Source organism: Bicyclus anynana, chromosome Z, assembly GCF_947172395.1.
Source record: "Bicyclus anynana chromosome Z, ilBicAnyn1.1, whole genome shotgun sequence".
Lineage (NCBI taxonomy): Eukaryota > Metazoa > Arthropoda > Insecta > Lepidoptera > Nymphalidae > Bicyclus > Bicyclus anynana.
In genome coordinates this window covers 19,221,516-19,245,750 of record NC_069110.1, presented here as the reverse complement: position 1 = coordinate 19,245,750, position 24,235 = coordinate 19,221,516, and the positions used below count along the sequence as shown (strand labels likewise).

The following is a 24,235-nucleotide window of genomic DNA, read 5'->3' as shown; positions in this document are numbered from 1 at the left end:
TTTGGAGTAATTTCCATGATTACCAAAATAGATGGGACATCTACCCCGCCATTGGACGACATTTTGCCTATTTCTCTTCACTCGGTCGCATGGCTAGGCCCACTCGTGGAATCTGTTCCCAAGTTGTTGGATTTACCGATTCTCTCCACTGTTTATCACTGCAGAACGAGTCGACGTTTTATAACCCCTCAGCCAATTGCTTAAACCTGCTCACATAGTTTGCAACTAAAATATGTAATTCAGCCTTTATGTTGTTAAAATAGTTGGTTGGTATTTTTATTATAGGCAAAACAAAAGAAACAAAAATAATCTGAATATTTAACAGACTTCAGAAAACAGGAGGAAATTCTTATTTCGACCCGTATGTTTTTTTTATTCACCATTAAATTCAATTAAATTATGACATATCTTGACCTTTCAAATGTGCTTGTCAAAAGCCTAATTGAAATAAATGAATTTTGACTTTTGACTTTTGACTTTGACTTTGACGATTGTTACCTCATAACTTCGTCATTTATTAACCAATTTTGAAAATTATTCTTGGTTTCATTTTCATGAAAAACAGTTTACTAGTTTTGTATTAAGTATAAAAATTTTAATAAAAAAAATACAACCGACTTCAAAACCTAAAAACGTACCCACTAAACTAAAAAGCGAAAAATAACATCATAATATGTTCTACCTGCTGATCAGTATGAAGGCGATGCTAAGCCGGTGATGTATTAATTCAAGCCATGTGAGCATATCTTATAGATTTAGATTTTGCAGACAGTGTTGTTTCATGTGGTCCTGTCAGAAATGGCTTAAATTAAGACAACACCGGCTAAGCACCAACTTCATACTGATCAGCAGGTAGAACATATTATGATGTTATTTTTCGCTTTTTAGTTTAGTGGGTACGTTTTTAGGTTTTGAAGTCGGTTGTATTTTTTTTATTAAAATTTTTATTATTTTTCAATTTTTAGTGTAAAATTTCATCTCAAACGAATACATCAGACACCTAATGACAGTCACAACCCATCTTGGTACAAAATTCTCAGCAATACAAATTAATCAAGCCCAAGCACGAGGTAGCTACCGTAATCCGTCAAGGGGTTCCCTTCATTGACCTTGGTCTTCATCATCAGACCCCTAATAACAGACACAACTCATCTAGGTAGAAAGTTCTCAGCAATACGAATTAATCAAGGCCAAACACAAGGTAGTTACTGTAAACTGTTAAGGAGTTCCCTTAATTGTCCTTGGTCTTCATCACCAAACCCCTAAATGACAGTCACAACCTATCTATGTGGAAAGTTCTCATTAATACAAATTAATCAAGCCCAAACACAAGGTAACTGCTGTAAATCGCCAAGGAGTTCCCTCGTCTGTTTTATGACTCCATCATCAGATCGATTTTAAACCTTCATAATTTTGTATTTCTCAAAGGTACTAAATGGAAAAGTTTACAAACACATTAGACACCCATATAATTTTCGAAAGTTCCCCTCAATTTCTCCAGGATTCCATCATCAGATCTTGTCATGATGGCAATGGGACCAAATGGGGACTATACCGTTTCAAACAAAAAAAGAATTTTTGAAATCGGTCCAGGCGTCTTTGAGTAATCGGTGTACATACATAAAAAAAAAAAAAAAAATACCGACCGAATTGAGAACCTCCTCCTTTTTGAAGTCGGTTAAAAATCAAAATAACTGAAATACGTCTTTGAAATCGGTTCCATTTTTATGTTATAAAGATATATTTTGACTTGGACAGTTCAATACGTTTACATATTTGTAATGTGCTCGCCAAAAACTTTTTTTCGATCCCGAAGAACAAAAACGAAGCAGGTGATGATTATTCATATTTTTTTTAAGATTTAGCTATAAAAAATATTTTTTTTTGTTTACATTCTTAACACGTTTATTTTTTAGTCATATAGGATGGAACAATGATTACTAAACTAAATGAGGGTAGAATCACAAAATTCGGAAATGTCAAGTATCGCAAGAATATACTAGAATGACATTTACTTGTCAACTAATAGCGTGGTTGGAGTAAGTAAAGTAACATTATTTGGAAGACATTTTTATTGTAGACCAGTGAAAAGATTATTTTACAATAATGGTGTTCGGATTAATTATTCCTTTATTTTATCTTATAACAAAATTATATGAAAAGCTAACTTTGCAACCGACCGACCGCCTGAGAGAGTCAAGTAAGTTGTCTCGAATTTTATTATCTAATTATTCCTATGCATTAATTTTTAACCCATGCTTGTATATATGTTCTCTGTGCCCAAGTACAAATTGTTCAATTTATTCAGTGTTTTTATTCTTAGACTTAGAGAAAGTTGAGTTCCAAAAATTCAAAGGAGATTGTCCAAAATTGTATGGAGCCCAGGATCAGTCATTGTACCCTAGATATTTTTTTCAACTATTTTTGATTATACAAATCTACGAATTTACTTTAATTCTTTCGAAATTATATTCAATATCTTCCAAGAAATGCAACACTAATAAGTGTAATAATGGCGGATAGATGACGTTTTCACGCAATCGATTTGACGTTTGCCATATAATATTGTCATATCATAGTTGCCTTAAGGGCGCCATCTTGATATATCTCAAAACTTGGATTTTTATTTTTTTATTTTGTTGGATTTATTCACTTTAATAAATTTTAATAAAGAGTGGACCTGAAATGAACCGTCTCCTTTTTACGTTCACCCGCAAAAAGTTGTCATAGTAACCACAAAAATTAAGTACATTTCCAAAACTGCACTATTAAATGTTATATTGTAGATTATCTTAATATAATTACTTGAACCATTAGCGATACATAACAAGAATAATCTTAAAGTTCTTGCATAGGCACACAAACAAGGGGCGTTTAGCACTGGTAGGTTTGTAGGTACCCACATGTTTGACGTTAATTAAAACTAGCAAACACAACGTGCTTTCACCAGCGTAGTTCCCGTTCCAGTGAGAAGACGGGGATAAAATATAGCCTACGATACTCACAAATAACGTGGCTTTCTAGTTGTAAAACAATTTTCAAGTAGATCCAAAAATTACCTCCTGCAGTACCACAAACTTTACCTTTTAATAATATTAGTATTGATTACAATGACAATGATAATTGTATACTATAGATCGGTTACGTCCCTACAAAATCACCGTAAAAAGTGATCCGAATATATAAAATAGCTTGTAGCCTATTATAACACATGCACAATTTTGTCTTTAACTCCATTCTTTATAATTAACTTTTTTAACTCATTTATTATATATTTATTTTAACCCGCTAACTCGCATTAAAGGAGCGTGGTGGGTCAAAGCTTTAAATCCCCTGCTATGAGGGAGACTTCGACATGTATACTATACTAATATTATGAAGCTGAAGAGTTTGTTCGTTTGATTGAACGCGCAAATCTCGGAACTACTGGTCCGATTTGAAAAATTATTTCTGTGTTAGATAGCCCATTTATCGAGAAAGGGTATATATTATCCCCGTATTCCTACGGGAACGGGAACCACGCAGGTAAAAACGCGCGGCGACAGTTAGTAACTGATAATGACGATGATCACATAGCCTTTTTTAGTTTATTTTTTGTAGGTAGGTAGGTACCTTTGTTAGGTCATAGTATTTATTCATTTTTATTGTTTGCGTAATGTTTGTTTCCCACGACACAGTAACCTGTACAAGTACTATATGCACGCTTAATTTATTGGAAACTAGTGGACGCTCGCGACTCCGTTCGCGTAAAACGCTGAATTTCGCGATTCTCGCAGGAATCGTAAATTTTTTCGGGTTAAAGATTAGCCTTCATTCTGGTGCAAGGTCCAATTTATCCCTTTTACGAGTAACTACGTGGTCGGGTAAAAATAAAAGAATGTGAATATTTTTTTGTCACGGAATGAATGAACGCTACTTTTGCCAATGATTATTTTATACTATAGATATTATGTTTACGCAAAAAGCTATCCGAATTTACACTGAGCACACTCATGCACAATTTTGTGTTAAGTTACATTATATATATATATATATTTTTTAAGAATTTAATTTTTTTAATTTAATTTTTACAGTTTTACAATAATATTAAAACTACGTACCTACATATTATAAAAATTAAAAAGGAAATATACTAAATTTAAATTATATCTAAAGGCTCAGGCGTCGTAGAATTCGTCCGAATCGACGATCATAGGTAAAGTGCCCAGAAGGCTGGCAGTATTGCCACGTTGTATGGCAATACTAATTCTTTGGCCTAAATATAGGCCAGCCTTCTGGTCACGGGAGGTGTCGATAAAGCGTGTACTTGGAGCCCTTTACATTATATTTTTATGTTCGTTATATAGTTTTTACACTCACACAACTCAACATTGTAGACAACATGAGTTTAAACAACTTTCGTTGCTTAGGTAATAAGCGACTAAATGAAATTAAGACAATTGACCGCCTTAGTTTCCCCTATCCCTATCTCTAGCCCTAAGTCTAGTAATTAATTAATATCGTTGTCTTTTTCTCATTGCCTTTATGCAGCAAACGCGCCATTTTTTAGCAAGAGTTGAAAAATACCACACGAATTCGATTTTATAGACTTAAGGCATCACTTTACAGGACCTGATGTTTCTAGGTGATTGCTTGCTACTTACCATCAGATAGACCAGCTGTTCCATCAACTCCTAGCATATATTAGATTCTATGTTAAAAAAAAAGTGTGAGTCAGCTCCGACGCACGAATGGAATTTACTCTTTCAGATCGACTGTCTAAATAGGTGTATGTTGCCCTAGCATAAACTATGTACGTCTCAATACTTACGCCTGAATAGTGAAAGGTGCGCAACCGGGGAGCAGCAGCACATGCATGCGTATTGGCGGTAGCACACGGTGAAAGGTGCGCAGAATAGGTTGCGCACAGAATCGTAACGCTGTCATTCGTTCATCGAATTTTACTGCCCATATTTTTTTCATACCGAGGGATATATACTAAAAATCGATTCTTAAGGAATAAATGAAAAAAAAAATATGTATCCGTATGTATACGTTCAGCTAAGCGCGCAAAACCGGGCTAATCGTTAGTATTACTATATTTATGTTGTATTGATAGTGTAAGCATTCCAGTTTGTGGACCTACTTAATGTTTTATACCGCGCATATTGTGCGTGTTTGTAACATGTGTTACACAGCTCTGACATAAGACACGACATATAGCCCGGGATCCGTGGAACTATACAAGTGATTACAAGGTAGTTTTCCGTGAGTAGCTTCATCTTGATGAGACGCTCAACTTTTTTATTTATGAAAATTCTCGATTCTGGTAGGTAAATGGGTTACCAGGTAATAAAAATTTCTGTGCGTCGAAACGAGACAATGTGCTACGCAATTTGTAGGACATTGTAGCTGTTAAGTTGTATAACTATTCATAAAGCAACAGTAAAAAAAATCTGGTATACCTACTTACGTAACTATATTGCAGGTGATATTTTTATTGTTATTATTTTTATTTATTTTCATCGATGTTTTATTTTTCTGTATTTTTGTTAAAATCAATGTACCCACCTATTTAGTTTTAATTTTGTTCTTAATTAATAATAGTTTACGTTATTAAAAGGTCGTTGGTTTACATAGTATGTTGAACTGTGTACGTGGCGGCACCTGAACTGGGTCCTAACTGAAAATCAGTGCTGCATACTTTTTTTGGATAGGAAGTATGTAGCAAAATGCTGAGTTAGGGCCTTTTTCTAGGTTATGCCACATATTGCAGGGCGTTCTTCTTTTATTGATCTAGCTATAAGCTATATATTTAGAATTTAATATTGTAATGTAATGGCACTGCCTAAAAATAAAGATATTTCTTCTTTCTTTCTAACAACTTTTGGCGAACAACTTAACGAGGTTATTAAAAGTCTTTACTAACCAGCTGTTTTTGTCCTACAAATTACGTGGTACATTGTCTCGTTCCGACGCTCAGAAATTTTTATTATCGGTACATTTTGTCTTAGTCAGACAAGACAGAATGTCGTCCGTGTGTCGTGACTATAGTCTGCGCCCGCGCGTGCGGCTTCCACTCATTATACGTAACTTAACTGTCCGTTTCGGTACTTGCTCTCCAGTCTCATCCCATCCCGCCCCGCCGACCGCCTCACCCCCTCGTCTCACGTCTCAGATTAACCGTTTATGGTTAGACACAAAGATTTTGTATAATATTATAGACTAGCGGACGCCTGCGACTTTGTCCGCGTGGAATTTAGTTTTTCACAAATCCCGCGGGAACCGTGGATTTTTCCGGGATAAAAAGTAGCCTATGTGTTAATCCAGAGTAAAATCTATTTCCATTCCAAATTTCAGCCAAATCGCTTTAGTAGCGGCAGCGTAAAAGAGGAACAAACATACTTACACACAAACTTTCGCCTTTATAATATTAGTAGGGCATGCAATGATTGTGTGTGTCTCTTCTTCTTCTTCTTCCGTTTTCCCAACATTTCCCTTCACTGCTCTGCTCCTAATCGTGATGAAAAGTACACTATAACATGCCCAGGAGCAAGTTTCGTTAAAATCCGTCGAGTAGTTTTTGTTTCTATAATGAACATACAGACAGAAAGACAAATATTTTACTGATGGCATTTTCAATAATCACCCGCTGATAGTTATTTTGGAAATATATTTCATGTAAAGAATTGTCCTCTCTACAGATTTATTATAAATATAGAAGATTATAAAATGTTATAAAAGATCGTAATAAAGAATAATCAAGGAAGTATTATGAGGATATCGCTTACATTAAACGCCTATAACCTAGTACAATGAAAGTATTTCACCGAGACCTGGATATCGCATGGTTATAAACGACTTAAAACAAGTTCGAGTAACGTGCATGAGAGGTTATGCAACCAATACAGGAAGCTGCGTATATTGCGAACTAATAGCTCCACACCATCGGTCGTTGCGGAATACTGTATGTGGCGTGATTGCAACCATCATTTCTAAAGTCAGCCATTGACGGTCAATTATTCTCACGTTTCTGCAGCGCAAACGGCAGCACTGTTACCAACTCTCTAAAATATTTATCCCTAAAGTTTGTGTCAAAAACCCCTAAAATCGCCTTAATTATTGAGTTGTCCCCCTAAAAAATATAAATTCATAATAATTTAGAAATAATACGCTGTAATATGTTTCAAAAGTCTATATTTAATACAAACAAAATCTTACGTCTTTGTAAACAATGAATTTTAACAATTTTTTTATTTGATGAAAATTGCCGCCAGTTGCCAGTAGAGGGTTGTAGAATAATATTATAATATGTCGTTGTAAGTCGCTAGGTCAAGAAAGAAATATTAAAATTATCATCAATTTAAAAATATTAAAGAGTCAAAAATCCCTGAAAATACCCCTAAAAATATCAGACCCCTAAAAATCCCATTTCACTTATTTTCCACCTAAATCTGGGGGGAAAACCCCTAAGTTGGGAATCCGGAACGGCAGTGAAGACGTTTCATAAGTCGAGCCATCATGCACGCAGTAACCAATACACGATCAGTTATAGTCGTGGGTGCTGCAGAAACGTGAGAATAATTAATCGTCAATGGAGTGCATTAGCTGCCGGTCAATTCACTTTGATGTGTGTGATATACAGGGTGCTCCCATAACTTCAAGGAGTTGACAAGTACACTTATAGGAGCCGAACTGCATAACTAATTTTTTTAAACTAAAAAAAACTTTTTATGTTTTCATACAAAGTAATTAAAATAATTCCGATTGCCCATGCAACACACGCCTTTAGACTTCTACAGTTTCAGAGATTACCCTCTGTAACTGTAGAAGTATATATATTTCTATTCATGACTAGGGGTTTATTAAAAGTAATATACTCGTACTTGTACAATATTAAGTTTTCTTATATTTATTACTAACTATTATTCTCTTACTTACTGTTAACTTACTGTGTGTTACATACTTTTATTCTATACTATACTTTTAATTTTTGTACTATTTTGTGATTAGAATACGTAGTTACCTTTATAGGTATGCTATTCATATAAATATCTAGTTAGTTTTTATTGCTTAAATAATTTTGAAAACCTATCCACTAAATGTGGTAGATAGAAATTGTGAAATAATGTATGTACTATCTATATAAGGTTGCATTATTTAATTTTGTAAAATATTGTTTTCTATTCTTTAAAAAAAAAATACAGCAAGTGTCTGATGCGAATGCAAATAAATATGCTTTTGGCGAACGTTTTAATAATGTTTAATTTTGTCTCTGATTATTGGTATAATTTTATTGAATAAATGGAATAGAAAATAATATATTTGTTAGCACAACACACTAAAGACACTATATTTTTACTATGCTAAAGACTAATAACTCGTACATCTGATACTTATAATAATTTTATATTAAAACTTAACTTGAAATTTGTTGTGCCAATAAATCGGACCCGACTCAGACGATGTTGCTTTAGTATTTGGGATGGTGGGGATTTTATTTAATTTTTTGGCGACTTATTAGTTTGTAGCTGAAGAGTTTTCGATCCAGTTTCGTTGGAATTCAGGGAAATAAATTCCCGGCCGTACCGATTATAAACTAATGATTTTAAACTTATTTCGTGGTTGTTCATTATGAATGTTATTTAAACGGGTACATACCACGATAAAACGACGAGATTTTGAGACCACGATCCATGCAACTGGGTCGAAATATCGACAATAAAAATCTCGTCGTTTTATCGTGGCATGTACCCGTTTAAATAACATTCATTAATAAATTCCCGTGTAGTTTTCTTTTCCGTGAAAAATTGAAAAACCCGGGTTTGCCTAACCATCCACAAAACGGCGACAAATCTCATTATGTATCTTATATATGTTGAAATGCGTTAAACATTAAACATGGGGAAAAAGGAGACCATAAGTTGCATGCTTTGGAGTATTTCCCATAACCTAATTAAATTAATTAATTAATTAAAAATATTCAAAGAACATGTCCTAAAATTAATATTTTCGAAATAAATAATATTTCTTTTGTAATGATCTCAAAATGTGTCCCTTATTTACGCATCCTTATATTAATGACGTAGCCAAACTTTAAAATTTTAAAATGCAAGGATAGATAAAGGCGTGTGTTACATTGATAGTCGGAATTATTTTAATTACTTTGTACGAAAAACATAATTATGCAGTTCGGCTCCTATAAGTGGACTTGTCAACACCTTGAAGTTATGGGAAATACTCCCGAGCATCCTGTATATCTAACTTGTCTTAAAAGCAGTCTGCTAGTACAGATATAGATGCCTACAATGATAATTTTATACTATAGATCGGTTACGTCCCTACAAAATCACCTCAAAAAGTGATCCGAATAATAGGCTACAACACTGAGTGCACACATGCACAATTTTGTCTTTAATTCCATTCTATATTTATGAATATACAGTTTTTACACTTCCTGAACACACAACTCGACATTGTAGACGTTATTATTTTAGTATTATATATGTACTAGCGGACGCCGCGCGGTCTCACCCGCGTGCTTTCTTTTCCCGTAGGAATACGGGAATAATATATAGCCTATATATAGCATTCCTCGCTAGATGGGCTGTCTAACACTAAAAGAATTTTTCAAATTGGACCAGTAGTTCCTGAGATTAGCGCGTTCAATCAAACAAACAAACACACTCTTCAGCTTTATAATATTAGTATAGATTATTAGTTTAATTTAAATAACGTTCGTTGTTGACCATAACTAACATTGAGCTGACTATAAATTTCCTCTTTTGAGCGCCTCATTTCTCATGCGCTAGTAACACATCTAACAGTATTTAATATCATTGGATGCCTACGGTCGAAAAAATATAACTGTCCCCAGCAAGTAAAGTGAAATACACATTGAAACTATCGAAGTGAGATTACATTTTAGGATCGTTATATGAAAATAAACTTAAACACCCCGTCCTAAAGTTCAAAGTCGTTGTTATGAACCATGACCTAGTACAACAAATATAGCCTACGCCATATGGTCCGTGGCCCTCTAGAAGCCTCCATGATTAATGACCTTATATAAATTGTAAAAGTTATTTGCTTACTGTTTTTACCCGAATGCGTCAGAATGAGATTAATGTTTTTCGAGCGTATTGTTGTGTGTGTGTATGTTTGTATGCCCATTTCTTTGGCACGCCCTACAGCTCAAACTTCTATACGGATTTCGACATATGAGGTGTCATTGAGTACGTTAGGATTGTAGTAGTGACATAGGCTATATAAATTTTCAAAATGGCGCCCGTAAATGAGAAAAAGGTGGGTAAGTTTTTTTTACTTTACCCTAATAATCTGGGTACAAATGAAAGGTCGTAAAAAGAAAATTTCAAAAATATCTATATTATATTATGTTTATATAACTGTTTAACACAAATTATCAAAAAAAGTGTACCAATTATATTGGGACCATCGAAGTAAAATTTACTAACTAGAAAGTAGGTATTCAAGTCAGGAATAGCATTTTCTGTATTTACTTATATTTAAAATACAGTCTTGAAGAAACTAAAAAGTTCGAAAAAAAATTACTATATAACCAAAAAACCCAAGTAGGTATCACACAACCACAATATATGTATTAAGTTCTGACTAAATTCTTTGTGGTGCTGCAGGCGGGGATATTATCATAAATATCAATATATTCAAACCTAGTCATCATCCCTATTGTTTAGAATTACTACGGAACCCTAATAATGTGCGATATGTAACGGCTGCGTCTGACATGCGCGTCGAGGCATGAGACGTATTATGGGCTCTGAGCACTGAGCATGTTCTAACGGACACAGTAATCTGACTATTTATCTACGGCACCCTTAGTAAGAAACGCTGCTATCGAAACGGTAGTTCGAATTCGTTTTACGATGTATTAAAACACCTTTATTACGAGTAGATCGATCTTACACTCCGATTCAGTAAAATTGAACTACTGATTAGATTCTCTCAGTTGTAGCGCAATAAGGTATAATAATTAATTGAGATTGAAGGTATACGAGTATTTAAAAGTTAATTTATAGCATAATACCATGTAACCCAAGGCTTAAAAACTACCTATTCTATAGGCCTATATTACATCGCGTGCGCTGCAAAAACTATTGATGTTAGAATAAAATAATGTACTACAACATTGTAGAACACAAAAAATGTCTCGACAGCATATGCCTAACTATTACAGTCATGACATAATAGGTGTTCTTTTATTTTTAAGAAATAATTGAAATGCCGCTGTTAGAAAAGGCTCTTTATTTGTATCTTAGTATGATTTCTTATCAAAATAAACTACTTCAGATTGCAGACTGCTTCTTTTAATTTTTACATCCATTCAAAAGATATCAAAAGTTTAAAAATGTAAGTATTAGTAAAAAGTTGTGTAGTCGCCGCTCAAGTCAACAATGCTGAGTCAAAGTGGCGAAATTGAGCTCTAATAGGTACCACATGTAATATAATATCGTTATTTATTCTTCTTAAAAATCAGCCAGTGGCGTGAATGCAAATTTAAGATCTAAATCACATTAATGTACTATCAAATTAATTAACCTTGTTTCGAAATTCGTAAACGTTTATCGTTTTCAACTATGAATCTCATACTAGGGGTTTAGAAAAACAGAGAGTTTTATCAACCGGGTGTTATTCCACATTTTGAGTGTTCATTACCATTTGCTTAAAATTTCATGGACACTGGTTTTAAAAAGTACCGTTTTCTTGCGATTACCTACTTAGCTTTCGCCCTCGACTTCGTTTGCGTGAATCTCGGGTCATGTACTCGACATCGGTTTCTAAATATTCATTATCACCATTATTATCATTATCAACCCATATTCGGCTCACTGCTGAGCTCGAGACTCCTCTCAGAATGAGAGGGTTAGCCAATAGATACTCGTTCGTATAGTACATGGAAAAAGGGAATGAAATTACATTAATTATGAAAGGTTTTCATAGAAAACTTAATTTAAAAATCATGTATTTTTTTCAATAACGTTGTCCATTTTGTGACGTCACGATGTTACATGATATCACTAACGGAATAAAAGTCAAACTAAAATTAAGAATTAATAATTTTGTCAAACACTAAACCGTTTGGTTAAGGTGTTTATGGGCTTATGTCAGCCACACACGATCAGTTTTATCAGACTTCAAGTTGTTAACGCTGCAGGCGTGCGAGATTACTTGATCGTCAGTGACTGAAATTACGTGACGTCATGCAACACATAAAATAATATAAACCATCATGGCGTTTTGGATCGTATATCAAAAAAAAATATTTAAATATTGAAATATATTCCTGTCTCAAAAAGAATAGATATTTTTTTTTCAATCTAGTAAAACGATAATGAACAATTTATGCTTCCTTAAAAAATGTCAACTAGCTTATTGTCATTTGTTATTGATATAGATCGTGAACGTTCAAAATGGTGTGTGACTAACTTCGGAATTTTCATAATAGAACCCAGGACTCAGATCCAGGTCTGTTGTGGTCCATGTATACGACCGCCGTGGCGCAGTGGTATGCGCGGTGGATATACAAAACGGAGGTCCTGGGTTTGATCCCCAGCTGGGCCGATTGAAGTTTTCCTAATTGGTCCATGTCTGGCTGGTGGGAGGCTACAGCCGTGGCTAGATACCACCCTGCCGGCAAAGACGTGCCAAGCGATTTAGCGTTCCGGTACGATGTCGTGTAGAAACCGAAAGGGGTGTGAGTTCTCATGCTCCACCCAACAAATTAGCCCGCTTCCATCTTATATTATATCATCACTTACCATCAGGTGAGATTGTAGTCAAACGCTTGTAAATAATAATAAAAAGAGAAATAAAATCCACAGGAACAGCGAAGCAGATTCCTTTATAATTAGCGCGAATTCCTTGGCAGAGCAGCGACATTGTTTATGCTAATGATGACTGAAGGATTTTTCGAACGGATTCGTAATTCGAATGCACGTTGGTCTGTGTTTGCGTCGGGTCCGTTGGACAAGTGCCAACGCCTACGCAACGCGGGCGTTTAAATAACTCGCGGTTCTTCGAGAACTGTTCCCCGTTGGCTGGACACCAACGTTGCATGCCTCAGCTGTTCCCACTCATCTATCTGTCTTAACTAATCCATACTTAATATTATAAAATGTGAAAGTGTGTGTGTCTGTCTGCTTGTTTGTCCATCTTTCACGGCAAAACAGAGCGACGAATTGACATGATTTTTTATGTGGAAATAGTTGAAAGGATGGAGAGTGACATAGGATATTTTTTGTCTCATTGTAACCCCCCACTTCCCTAAAATGAGAGTGGAAGTTTGTAAGGAGCATTTGTAGGGTAGGGGTAGGGTGGGGTAGGGTAGGTAAGGAAGAAGTGCACATAACTCAAAACGATAAAGAGATAATAAAGAGGTAGGAATTGATTTTTAGTTTTGTTTGTTTTATTGTTACGAATACGTTCAGAAACTACGGGAACGATTAAAAAAGATACCAAGGGAAAGCTACGTTATCATAAAAATAATATAAATGTATTTATATGACTAAATAACTCATCATTTAGTCGTCTAATATGTCAAATGAAAGTTTATTTTATGCTTAATTAGCTGACACCGCGCGGTTTTAACCGCGTGGTTCCTGTTCCCGTAGGAATAAGGGGATAATATATAGCCTATAGCCTTCCTCGATAAATGGGCTATCTAACACAGAAAGAATATCTCAAATCGGACCAGTATTTCCTGAGATTAGCGCGTTCAATCAAACAAACTCTTCAGCTTTATAATATTAGTATAGATTTATTTAGAGTGCCATCTAGTTCATAGTTTTCTAGATTTTGTATGAAATGTGATTGGCTGCATTTTAACTAGGCAACCTATTTGCAATGTGTCACTGTGAACAGTATCTATCATTTATTTCATAGCGTTAATGAATAACTGATTAGGGTGTATATTTATATTTCTAATGCCGGCTCTTAGACCATGACAATGGCTGGCTTTACGTGCTCTACGAAGTACGTGGAACATTACCAATGTCTTTTATTTTTTTTAAATATGGCCAGTATTCTAATTCCCCAGTAGACCAATAGACCAACGGGGCGGGAATCAAACCACCACCCTCTGTGATAAGTTCGACCGGTCTTACCGTTGAGCTGCCAATATTCCAACTCTGGGCTAAGAATTTTTACTGATAACTCTTTTGACCTTGACCTAATTACTAATTGTTCCGATGTTTATAATTAACCATCTATTTACTATTGATCTATTTATGTTTTATTGAATTTATCTATTGGTGTATCTATATACATTTGTTTATTTTTGTACCTATACTTATAATACTGTAACAGGTCCAATTCAGTACATTGAAGGTATTTTAATAAAAATACATCTTTAAGACAGAAATTGAGTTTACTTTGGAATATAATTGCCAAAAATATAGATGGCGGTAAACAAGAACAAAAATATTTTCATGTGTTTAATCTTTTTGTTCATGTTAATCTTTTTTTTTTATTCTGTACAAGTTAGCTCTTGACTACAATCTCACCTGATGGTAAATGATGATGCAGTCTAAGATGGAAGCGGGCTAACTTGTTAGGAGGAGGATGAAGATCCACACTCCTTTCGGTTTCTACACGACATCGTACCGGAACGCTAAATCGCTTGGCGGTACGTCTTTGTCGGTAGGATGGTACGGCCACGGCCGTAGCCACCCACCAGCCAGGCCTGGACAAATTAAGAAAAACCTCAATCAGCCCAGCCGGGGATCGAACCCAAGATCTCCGTCTTGTAAGTCCACTGCGCATACCACTGCGCCACGGAGGCCGTCATATCTCTTGACATTATAATCGAATATAAATGAAGTATATAGAAATAATAAGCTAAGTTTAGAGCAAATATAAGGTCTTCGTTTCATTAAGATTGTAAGAAAAATATATTAAAAAAAAAAAAAGTGTGTGTCAGCACCGACGCACGAATGGAGTTTACTCTTTCAGATCGACTGTCTAAATAGCTGTATGTTGCCCCGCAGCATACACTATGTACGTCTCAATACTTACGCCTGTATAGTGAAAGGTGCGCAACCGGGGAGCAGCAGCACACGGTGAAAGGTGCGCAGAATAGGTTGCGCACAGAATCGTAACGCTGTCATTCGTTCATCGATATTTACTCCCTAATTATTTTCATACCGGGGGCTATATATGAAAAATCGATTCTTAAGGAGTAAACTCCAAAAAACTCCAAAAACAATTTCTCTTTTGACGTCACACAAATCTAGAAACTTCAGTTGGTTGCTAGAACTTGTTGTTTTAGAACGGAGTAATAGCGGACTTTTTATTACATTTAATTTTAATTTTATACAATTTAAATAACAAATTCATACTTTAAACTGATTAAAAAACGGACAAGTGCGAGTCGGATTCGCCCATGAATGGTTCTGTACGCAGGATCATTTTAAAAAGTTCAGGAATCAAATTGCTGAGCTTTTGCCGAAATTCAACTTTAAATAGACCTACCTTCTTTTTAGTAAACGTATAGTTTTGTTATATGCATAAACGGCAAAGTGATAGCCTAGTGGATATGACCTCTGCGTCCGATTCCGGAGGGTGTGGGTTCGAATTCGGTCCGGGGCATGCACCTCCAACCTTTCAGTTGTGTACATTTTAAAGAAATTAAATATCACATGTCTCAAGCGGTGCAGGAAAAACATCGTGAGGAAACCTGCTTACTAGAGAATTTTCTTAATTCTCTGCGTGTGTGAAGTCTGCCAATCTGCATTGGCCCAGCGTGTAGGACTATTGACCTAACCCCTCTCATTCTGAGAGGAGACTCGAGTTCATTAGTGAGCTGAATATGGGTTGATAATGATCATGATGATGATAATAGGCATCTTCTAGGTAAGCGCTCCAACTTAACCACATCATCACCATTAATGCTTTCCATCAGGCTTAATTATCGACAAGCGCAAGCCTTTATTACATAAAAAAATGTATAACGACGGTACTTGCCAAATTTTACAGTAGGTCTTACTTGGTCAAAGAGTTAGCTTACTAGAGGAAGCTAACTCTTTGACCAAGAGTTGAGGATTGAATCCGTTGAGAATTTTGAAATATGCGTTTTGCCGAATAAACTGCCATATCTTAGAAGTTTGATTTTTTCATAACTTCCTGGGACCTAGAACTGGGCCAGCCATGTTGCTAGTCGATTCTCTTTCTACAAATGCTAACGAAAATTAAAAAACGCATGGGAATGTCATTCTCATACATTTTGTTTGTTTTCGAAACGTTAACGTTTGTAGAAAAAAAATCGACATGTCAATTGGCCAAGGCCCCTGAGTGTACCGTTTAAATTTCAACTCGCATTCTTTAAATAAATGGTCTTGACTGACAGACTGACAACAAATTGACTGATGAAGTCCTTCAGTTCTTTCCTTCTGAGACACGGAACCCTAAAAATATTGTTTATTAGTATGAATTCACACCAATTTACAAGTAATAAATAGATATCTGTACCAAATTTGGTCTCTGGACTTAATCACATGCCTACTCCGTATATTAATTATACCTTGACTGATCTTTTAAAAACAGTATCGTGCTAGAACGGTGAATCGCTTGCGTACATCTAACGGTAGGATGGCAACTAGCCATATCTACCATCAAAATGAAAAAAAAAAACTAGTCAACTAATCACAAATCCGTGAGCCGTGATAGCCCAATGTATATGACCTCTGCCTCCGATTCCGGAGGGCATAGGTTGGGATCTGATCGCATGCACCTCCAATTTTTCAGTTATATAACGTGTCTCAAACGGTGAAGTAATAACATCGTGAGGAATCCTGCATACCTGAGAATTTTCTTAATTCTCTACGTGTTTTTTTTTCATAGTTAGGTACATAAATAGCCATCCTCATAAACTTGTCGTTTTTGTGAGGATGGTGAGTTCACTATTATGTTTTATGTTATTATACAAAGTAAAATTACCTATACAAATTAGGGACACAATTAGGCACCATCCTACTAATATTATAAAAGCGAAAGTTTGTGTGTAAGTATGTAAATATGTTTGTTCCTCTTATACGCTGCGGCTACTGAAGCGATTTGGCTGAAATTTGGAATGGAAATAGATTTTACTCTGGATTAACACATAGGCAACTTTTCATCCCGGAAAAATGCACTGGTTCCCGCGAGATTTGTGGAAAAACTGAATTTCACGCGGGTGAAGTCGCGGTAGTATTTTATAATGCCTAACTATGTCCCCTAGCGAAGTGCATCTGCGAACCCTCCCTCGAGATACACCCCTTACATATTTGAATGAGCTTTTTCTTGGTTAAGTTAATATTGAACAAATTGCCACTGCCTTGTGACACCATATAGTCTTTGGTGCGCTTACCATAACTATTGTTTTTTTGGGCACTATAATTTTTTTATTGTTATGGAGCTTGCGGAGTACGCCAATACGTATTGGATAGAAGCAGGCGTTACTTTGCGGAAGTTCATCATGATTATATAAACGTGCGTAGAGAGTATTTTGTCGGACATGGGTGACGTTGTAGCATGGGTTCGTCGACTTTTCGCGGATGATAGCAAAATAAATAAATTTATATAATCCGCCAATACGCTCATATTTCTTAACATTTTTTATGATGTCAAACTCTTCTTTAAAGATAGCGACGACTACTTTATTCTGCACCGGCCATATTTACAGTAGTCGAATAGCCTTGAGTAGTCGTCGTGTGAAGTCTGCCCATCCGCATTAGGCCAACGTGGTGGTCTATTGGCATTACCCCTCATTCAGACAGGGGTGTCGGGTGAGCAGAATATGGGTTGATAATGATGATGAATCATAAATCAGTGTGGTGAAATAATATTCTGTTTTCCTTCGCGCAGTAGCACGGTGTTATTTTCGTGTCTGGCAAGATGCCATACCATCCGTTACACGTCATACTGGATCGCTGGATTCCTCGGCATCCTTTCTTGTAACTTTTGTTCCAAACAAATTGACAATAGGCTAGTTGACACTATTTTTTTAATGTTAAATAGTTCATTATCGTTCTACAAGACTGAATATTTGTTTTTGATGACGTGATTACATGAAAATTTTAGTTTCTAAATATGTTTTTGACAAAGCCAAAACGCCTGTCAGCCATGACAGTCTATATTTCAACTGTTTCATGACGTCACTTAAAAACGGAGCGTTTGACAAAAATATTAGTTAACAATTCGTCTATAGTTTAGTATTAGTGTTAATGACGTCACAAAATGGACGAGAGCGGTTTTGACGTTCGAAAAATTAAAAAAAATACGTGATATTTATTTTAATTTTTTTAATAAATACTTAACTTTTATTGATTGATATCGATATATTTGTATTTCGGACCCTTATTCCATGTACTACACGAAATGAATATTGTTTATATTAAATTTATTATATTAGTCAACTACCATATTGTAGCAGATTTCTTTGTGATACAGATCGTACGAGGAAGTACTACTACCATTTTACATGGTTGCCGGCTGCCAAGTTAGCTTTGTTTTATGGTAGTTGATGGTTTTCCTCTCGATGGTTTGTGGGCCAGATGGTTGTTCAACTATTATTGTAGTAATTTACTCGATAAATTTATATTGTCTATGGTCATCAATTATGAATGTTAAACAATAATACCCAACGATAACCCAACCCAACGATATTTATATTATATGTTACGTCCCTACAAAATCACTGCAAAATGTGATCCGAATTTAGCTACTCCACTGAGCGCACGCATGCATAATTTTGTAATTTACTTACATTATATATTTAAGTATATATAGTTTTAAAAACTTCCTGAACACCCAACTCGACATTGTAGACAATATTTAGGCATTATTTGTTTAAATAACTTTCGTTGATTATTAAGCGACTGAATGAAATTAAGACAATGGGGATGATGACGAGGTTTGAATATATCGATTTTTTAAAACTTTCAATTAAACTTTTAATTGAATTTAAAAGAGTCATCATCCCTATCAGTATTGGTGCCATATGTATATATATATAAATGAATCCATATATTCCTTGGTCACGCCATCACGCATGAACGGCTGGACCGATTTTTTTTTGCGTCTGCTAGTCTCTGTATAAAATATCATTGCGGGTAACAAGTTAAAAATGTAGAACTAAAAAAACCCTCCGACAGTTTTGAATTTATCTCAATTAACGACTTTAATCGTGGTAATTATTTCCACCATAATCGTATAGTTGTAAATATATCTATACATAGTAATCTATACTAATATTATAAAGCTGAAGAGTTTGTTTGTTTGTTTGAATGAACGCGCTAATCGCGGGAACTACTGGTCCGATATGAAAATTCTTTCAGTGTTAGATAGCCCATTTACCGAGGAAGGCTATAGGCTTCCCCGTATTCCTACGGGAACGGGAACCACGCGGGTGAAACCGCGCGGCGTCAGCTAGCAATAGCTATTTAGATTAGAGTATTCGTTTATAAGCTACGCCGTAGGCAGAAACCTCTAACATCCTTCTTTTTTACGTGGGGGGCTGAGTATATGTAAATACATCATAATTACGTACTAAAAATAACTGAAATATTTACTTTAACTAATTCTCAGCGATGACGGTATTAATTTCTAGTATTCTCATTAGAAAGATGATATAGGAGATACATAGATAAAATATTTACATTATAAAATATGCTTTATATTTTTGAAAAGCTTCTTTCTTGAAATACGTAAATTATTACGTGTCTCAAAAAAAAGAATGAATATATTTGATCAAATTTATACCGTGGGACTGTAGAAATTGAAATGGTAAAATAATTTGATATGTATGTATGTGAGTATTACAATTCTAATGTGTAATAAAACTTGGACACATGTGCCTATGACAACATTTGGAAAACGAAACGTAACTTTGACAAATTGACTTGTATGTACCTACTCGAGTGTTGTAAAATAATCTTTTACTCGGTTTATTTACCTACTTACTTTTAATTTAAACATTTACGCAAAAATTTTGTACGACTACTAAAATGGCGCTCGTAACAAGATCTGAGTTGGGTGAACGAAAATAGACACGCGAAAACATCTCCCGCGCCTCGTCTCGCACTGAGTCACCGCCTCCGCTCGCCGAGCGCCGCCCGCCCGCCCCGCTCGCGTCCGCCCGCCCGCGCCTTCCGCTGCAGCGCACCAACACCTGCTGATGATGCAATAACATACATGCACAGCGAACTCATATCTCTTGAATTGCGTGCATTCCTATGACTACTTACTTACTGTGTTACACTGTTGATTAATCTTGTTCTTCTCCATTGTTACAGTGGAGAGCTCGGTTGGAGCTCTACCGATCGCCTCCGGTCGACCCGGAGACCCTTCCCCGCCGATATTTGAGCAGATCTTCAAGAATGCGAGGTTTGCGCAGGGCGGGAATGCCAAGTTCGAGGGCAAGTTGCGGGGCAACCCCACTCCCACGGTGTCGTGGACCAGGAAGAAGGCTCCACTGGTGGAGTGCAACAAGTACAGCATGAGCTACGACGAGCGCACGGGCGACGTGTCGCTGCTCATCAAGCAGATCGGGCCCGGCGACGAGGGCGAGTACACGTGCACAGCGCGCAACCAGTACGGCGAGGCCATCTGCTCCGTGTACATCCAGCCCGAGGGCGCGCCGCAGCAGCAGCAGCAGCAGCAGCACAGCTACCGCCACGTCAGCGAGAGCGTGCAGCACAAGTCCTACGGTACCCAGGGCTACAGCGCGGAGCAGTCGCGCCAGAAGTACGCATACACCAACGGCACCTCAGACTTCGCCTCCACAGAAGACTTCAAAGTGGACACCTTCGAATACAGACTGCTGAGAGAAGTATCCTTCAGAGAAACCATTACCAGGAGATATATAGGAGAGACAGACATTCAAATTAACACAGAAATCGACACAACGTTAGGGCCAGTATCTCCTCCGAAAATTGCACAGAAACCGCGGAACTCTAAACTGCAGGAGGGTGCCGATGCTCAATTCCAAGTCCAACTGTCAGGAAACCCTAGGCCGCGTGTCACGTGGTTTAAAAACGGCCAGAGGATAATCAACTCGAACAAACATAACATCATAACTTCTAATAATCAAACCATCCTTAGGATAAGAAGCACGCAATCCTCTGACAGCGGGCACTACACACTCCTGGCCGAGAACCCCAACGGCTGCATCGTCACATCCGCGTACCTGGCCGTCGAATCTCCTCAGGAAACATACGCACAAGACCAAAGGTCCCAGCTCACAATCGACACGCAACAAGTACAGACTGAAAAAGTAGAAATAGAAGAAAAAGCTCTCGCTCCGCAGTTCGTGAAGGCCTGCCAAGACCGAGATGTCACGGAAGGCAAGATGACGCGATTCGATTGCCGCGTCACCGGCAGGCCTTACCCTGAAGTCACGTGGTTCATAAACGATAGACAAATCCGAGACGATTATAATCATAAGATATTAGTAAACGAATCAGGTAATCATGCACTTATGATTACAAACGTCGATCTCAGTGATAGTGGTGTAGTGACGTGTGTAGCGCGAAACAAAAGTGGTGAAGCGTCATTCCAGTGTAGACTGAACGTCATAGAGAAGGAGCAAGTCGTGGCGCCGAAGTTCGTAGAGCGGTTCAGCACGTTGAACGTGCGCGAAGGCGAGCCGGTGCAACTGAACGCGCGCGCCGTGGGCACGCCTACACCACGCATCACCTGGCAGAAGGACGGAGTTCCGATCGTTCCCAGCGCGGAGCTGCGGATCGGTACCGAAGGTGGGGCCTCGACATTAGATATTCCCAGAGCCAAGGCGTCGGACGCGGCATGGTATCAGTGTACCGCGCAGAATGTCGCGGGCTCCACAGCCACTCGGGCGAGGCTCTACGTGGAGGTTCCCAAGGAGCCCCCGCCCGAGCAGAAACGGCTGCACTTGCCACGGCCTACGAAAATAATTGAACCAGAGTGAGTATTGCACTTCACTGTTTGAAAAAATAATCTTCACGCATAATGTATCGATTTTTATATACTTTTCTTTTACAGACCCGCTCCTGGTCCAGAAATTATATACTTAAGGCACGTGGAAAGGGCAAGACCGTTTGTTCCTCCAGGAGAGGAAGATCGAGTATATCCACCACCACAGTTCATCGTTCCACTGAAGAGTGTATCGCAAATGGAAGGTGGTAAAATACATTTTGAAACAAGAATAGAACCAGTTGGCGACCCGTCTATGAGGATCGAATGGTTGAAAAACGGACAGAGTATAGAAGCCAGTAAGTATTTGTTCAACATTGAATTGTTAAATTAACATGCTCTTCAGTATGTTTTAAGCAATATGTTTTTGTTGCAGGTTCCAGGTTTACTTCTGTGTTCCGATTTGGATACCTATCTCTAGACATGCTCAGTCTGAATTTCGAAGACAGCGGAGAATATACCTGCCGGGCCATCAGCGCAACGGGTATGGCCGAAACTAAGGCGGTGTTGCAAGTGACGCCGAGGGCAACGATCGAGAGGACCAGCCAGCACCCGCAGAGCTTGCAGTACATTCAGCAGCTGGAGGACTACTCCAAGTATCAGCACCAGGAGTCGATCGAAGAGCAAACGTCACAGAAGCCGCAGTTCATAAGGCCTTTGCAAGACCTCGGCGAACTGCAGGAGGGACGGAATGCGCATTTCGAAGCGCAGCTGACTCCCGTCAGCGATCCCACTATGAGAGTAGAATGGTACAAAGATGGCAAACCGATCACGGCGAGCTCGCGAATCACAGCAATCTTCAACTTCGGCTACGTCTCCCTTAACATCATGCACCTACGGGCTGAAGATGCAGGTTCGTACACAGTGAGAGCCGTGAACAGACTCGGCGAAGCCATCAGCACCGCTGCGATCAGAGTGGCGCTCCGAAGCACCGTCACCTCAGACCTCGGCATACCGGAACAACGGAGGTATATCGAAAAAACTGAGCAACTGGAAGCCTATCAACAGCAACAACACCAGAAATACTACCAAGAAGCACCAGAAAGTACACAGAGACCAGAATTCAAAACACCTATAAAGGATCAAATAAATGTTAAAGAGGGTGGATTCGCTCACTTCGAAGCCCGCCTCGAACCCGTCGGTGATTCGACTCTGAGAGTGGAATGGCTAAAGGACGGCCGTCCGGTCGAGGCGAGTTCCAGAATCACTACGTTCTTCAACTTCGGCTACGTAGCGTTGACTATCAAATCGGTGACGATCCACGACGCCGGCCACTACACGTGCCGCGCATACAACGCCTTGGGACAGGCGACCACAAGTGCCAATCTCACAATCATCACGAAGAAAGACATAATAGCAGAGTCGCAACATCCAGGTGGTCTAGAAAGGATTCAATATTTAGAGGATTCGAGCAAATACACAAGACGAGCGGAGGAAGAAGTTCGGGTCACACAGAAGCCCAGATTCCTCGGTCCGTTGAAAGGTACAAATAAGATCGTGGAAGGGCAGAGCGCTCATTTCGAAGCGAGAGTTGAGCCGCAGAGCGATCTGACGTTGACGACGGAATGGTACTTCAACGGGAAGCAAATAAAGTCGGCCAACAGGATACAGACGTACCACGACTTCGGCTACGTGGCGCTGGACATCGCCAATGTGCGCGCGGAGGACGCGGGCGCCTACACCGTGCTGGTACGCAACGCGGCCGGCGAAGCGCAGCAGAGCGCTTCCATGATCGTCGAGAGTAAGTGTTAGCTTCTTTATTGTATTTATTCTTTTTTGCACACTAGCACAACCTCGTACTTTCACCCACGTAGTTCCTAATCCCGTGGAAGTTCGGCCTTATGAACTGCGGCCTATTTACTTCCCGATATTCCAGTTTTCTATTGGTGAAAGACTTTTTCCAATCGGTCCAGTAGTTATTGAACCTATTTGGTGCATACAAAATACAAATATATCCTCTTGATAATATAGGTATAGGTTTATAAGAAAATAATAAAATCTAATGTTTATCAGTCTATTATAACGGTTCACTACAGGGTCAGGCCTAACTCCTCATATAAGGGAATTATGGGGTTAAGACCCATCACACTGCTAAAATGCGGGTTAGTGGAACTATACGATGTTGATGATAATCGGGACCACCACCAACTCTTTACAATTTACTGGAAATTTGTTAGAAGAAAGAGATATTCAGTAGTTATTCTATAAATTGACCCAGAATTCGAAACCAGGACTTCGTTATCCGAAGCCGCATGGGGTGATCAACAAGGCAGTTGAAAAAAAAATACAGATA

At 37.8% G+C, this 24,235-nt stretch overlaps 1 protein-coding gene across 1 annotated transcript in view; it reads left to right on the top strand.

Annotated features, from left to right (window-relative positions):
• The window catches only part of LOC112052908 (titin), a 57,983-nt gene that overhangs the window by 8,712 nt on the left and 25,036 nt on the right, over positions 1-24,235 (top strand). The window contains exons 2-4 of the mRNA XM_024092151.2: positions 20,286-21,933; positions 22,012-22,241; positions 22,319-23,683. Of these exons, the coding sequence (XP_023947919.2) occupies positions 20,286-21,933; positions 22,012-22,241; positions 22,319-23,683 (3,243 nt within the window). The remainder of the gene's footprint in view (positions 1-20,285; positions 21,934-22,011; positions 22,242-22,318; positions 23,684-24,235) is intronic.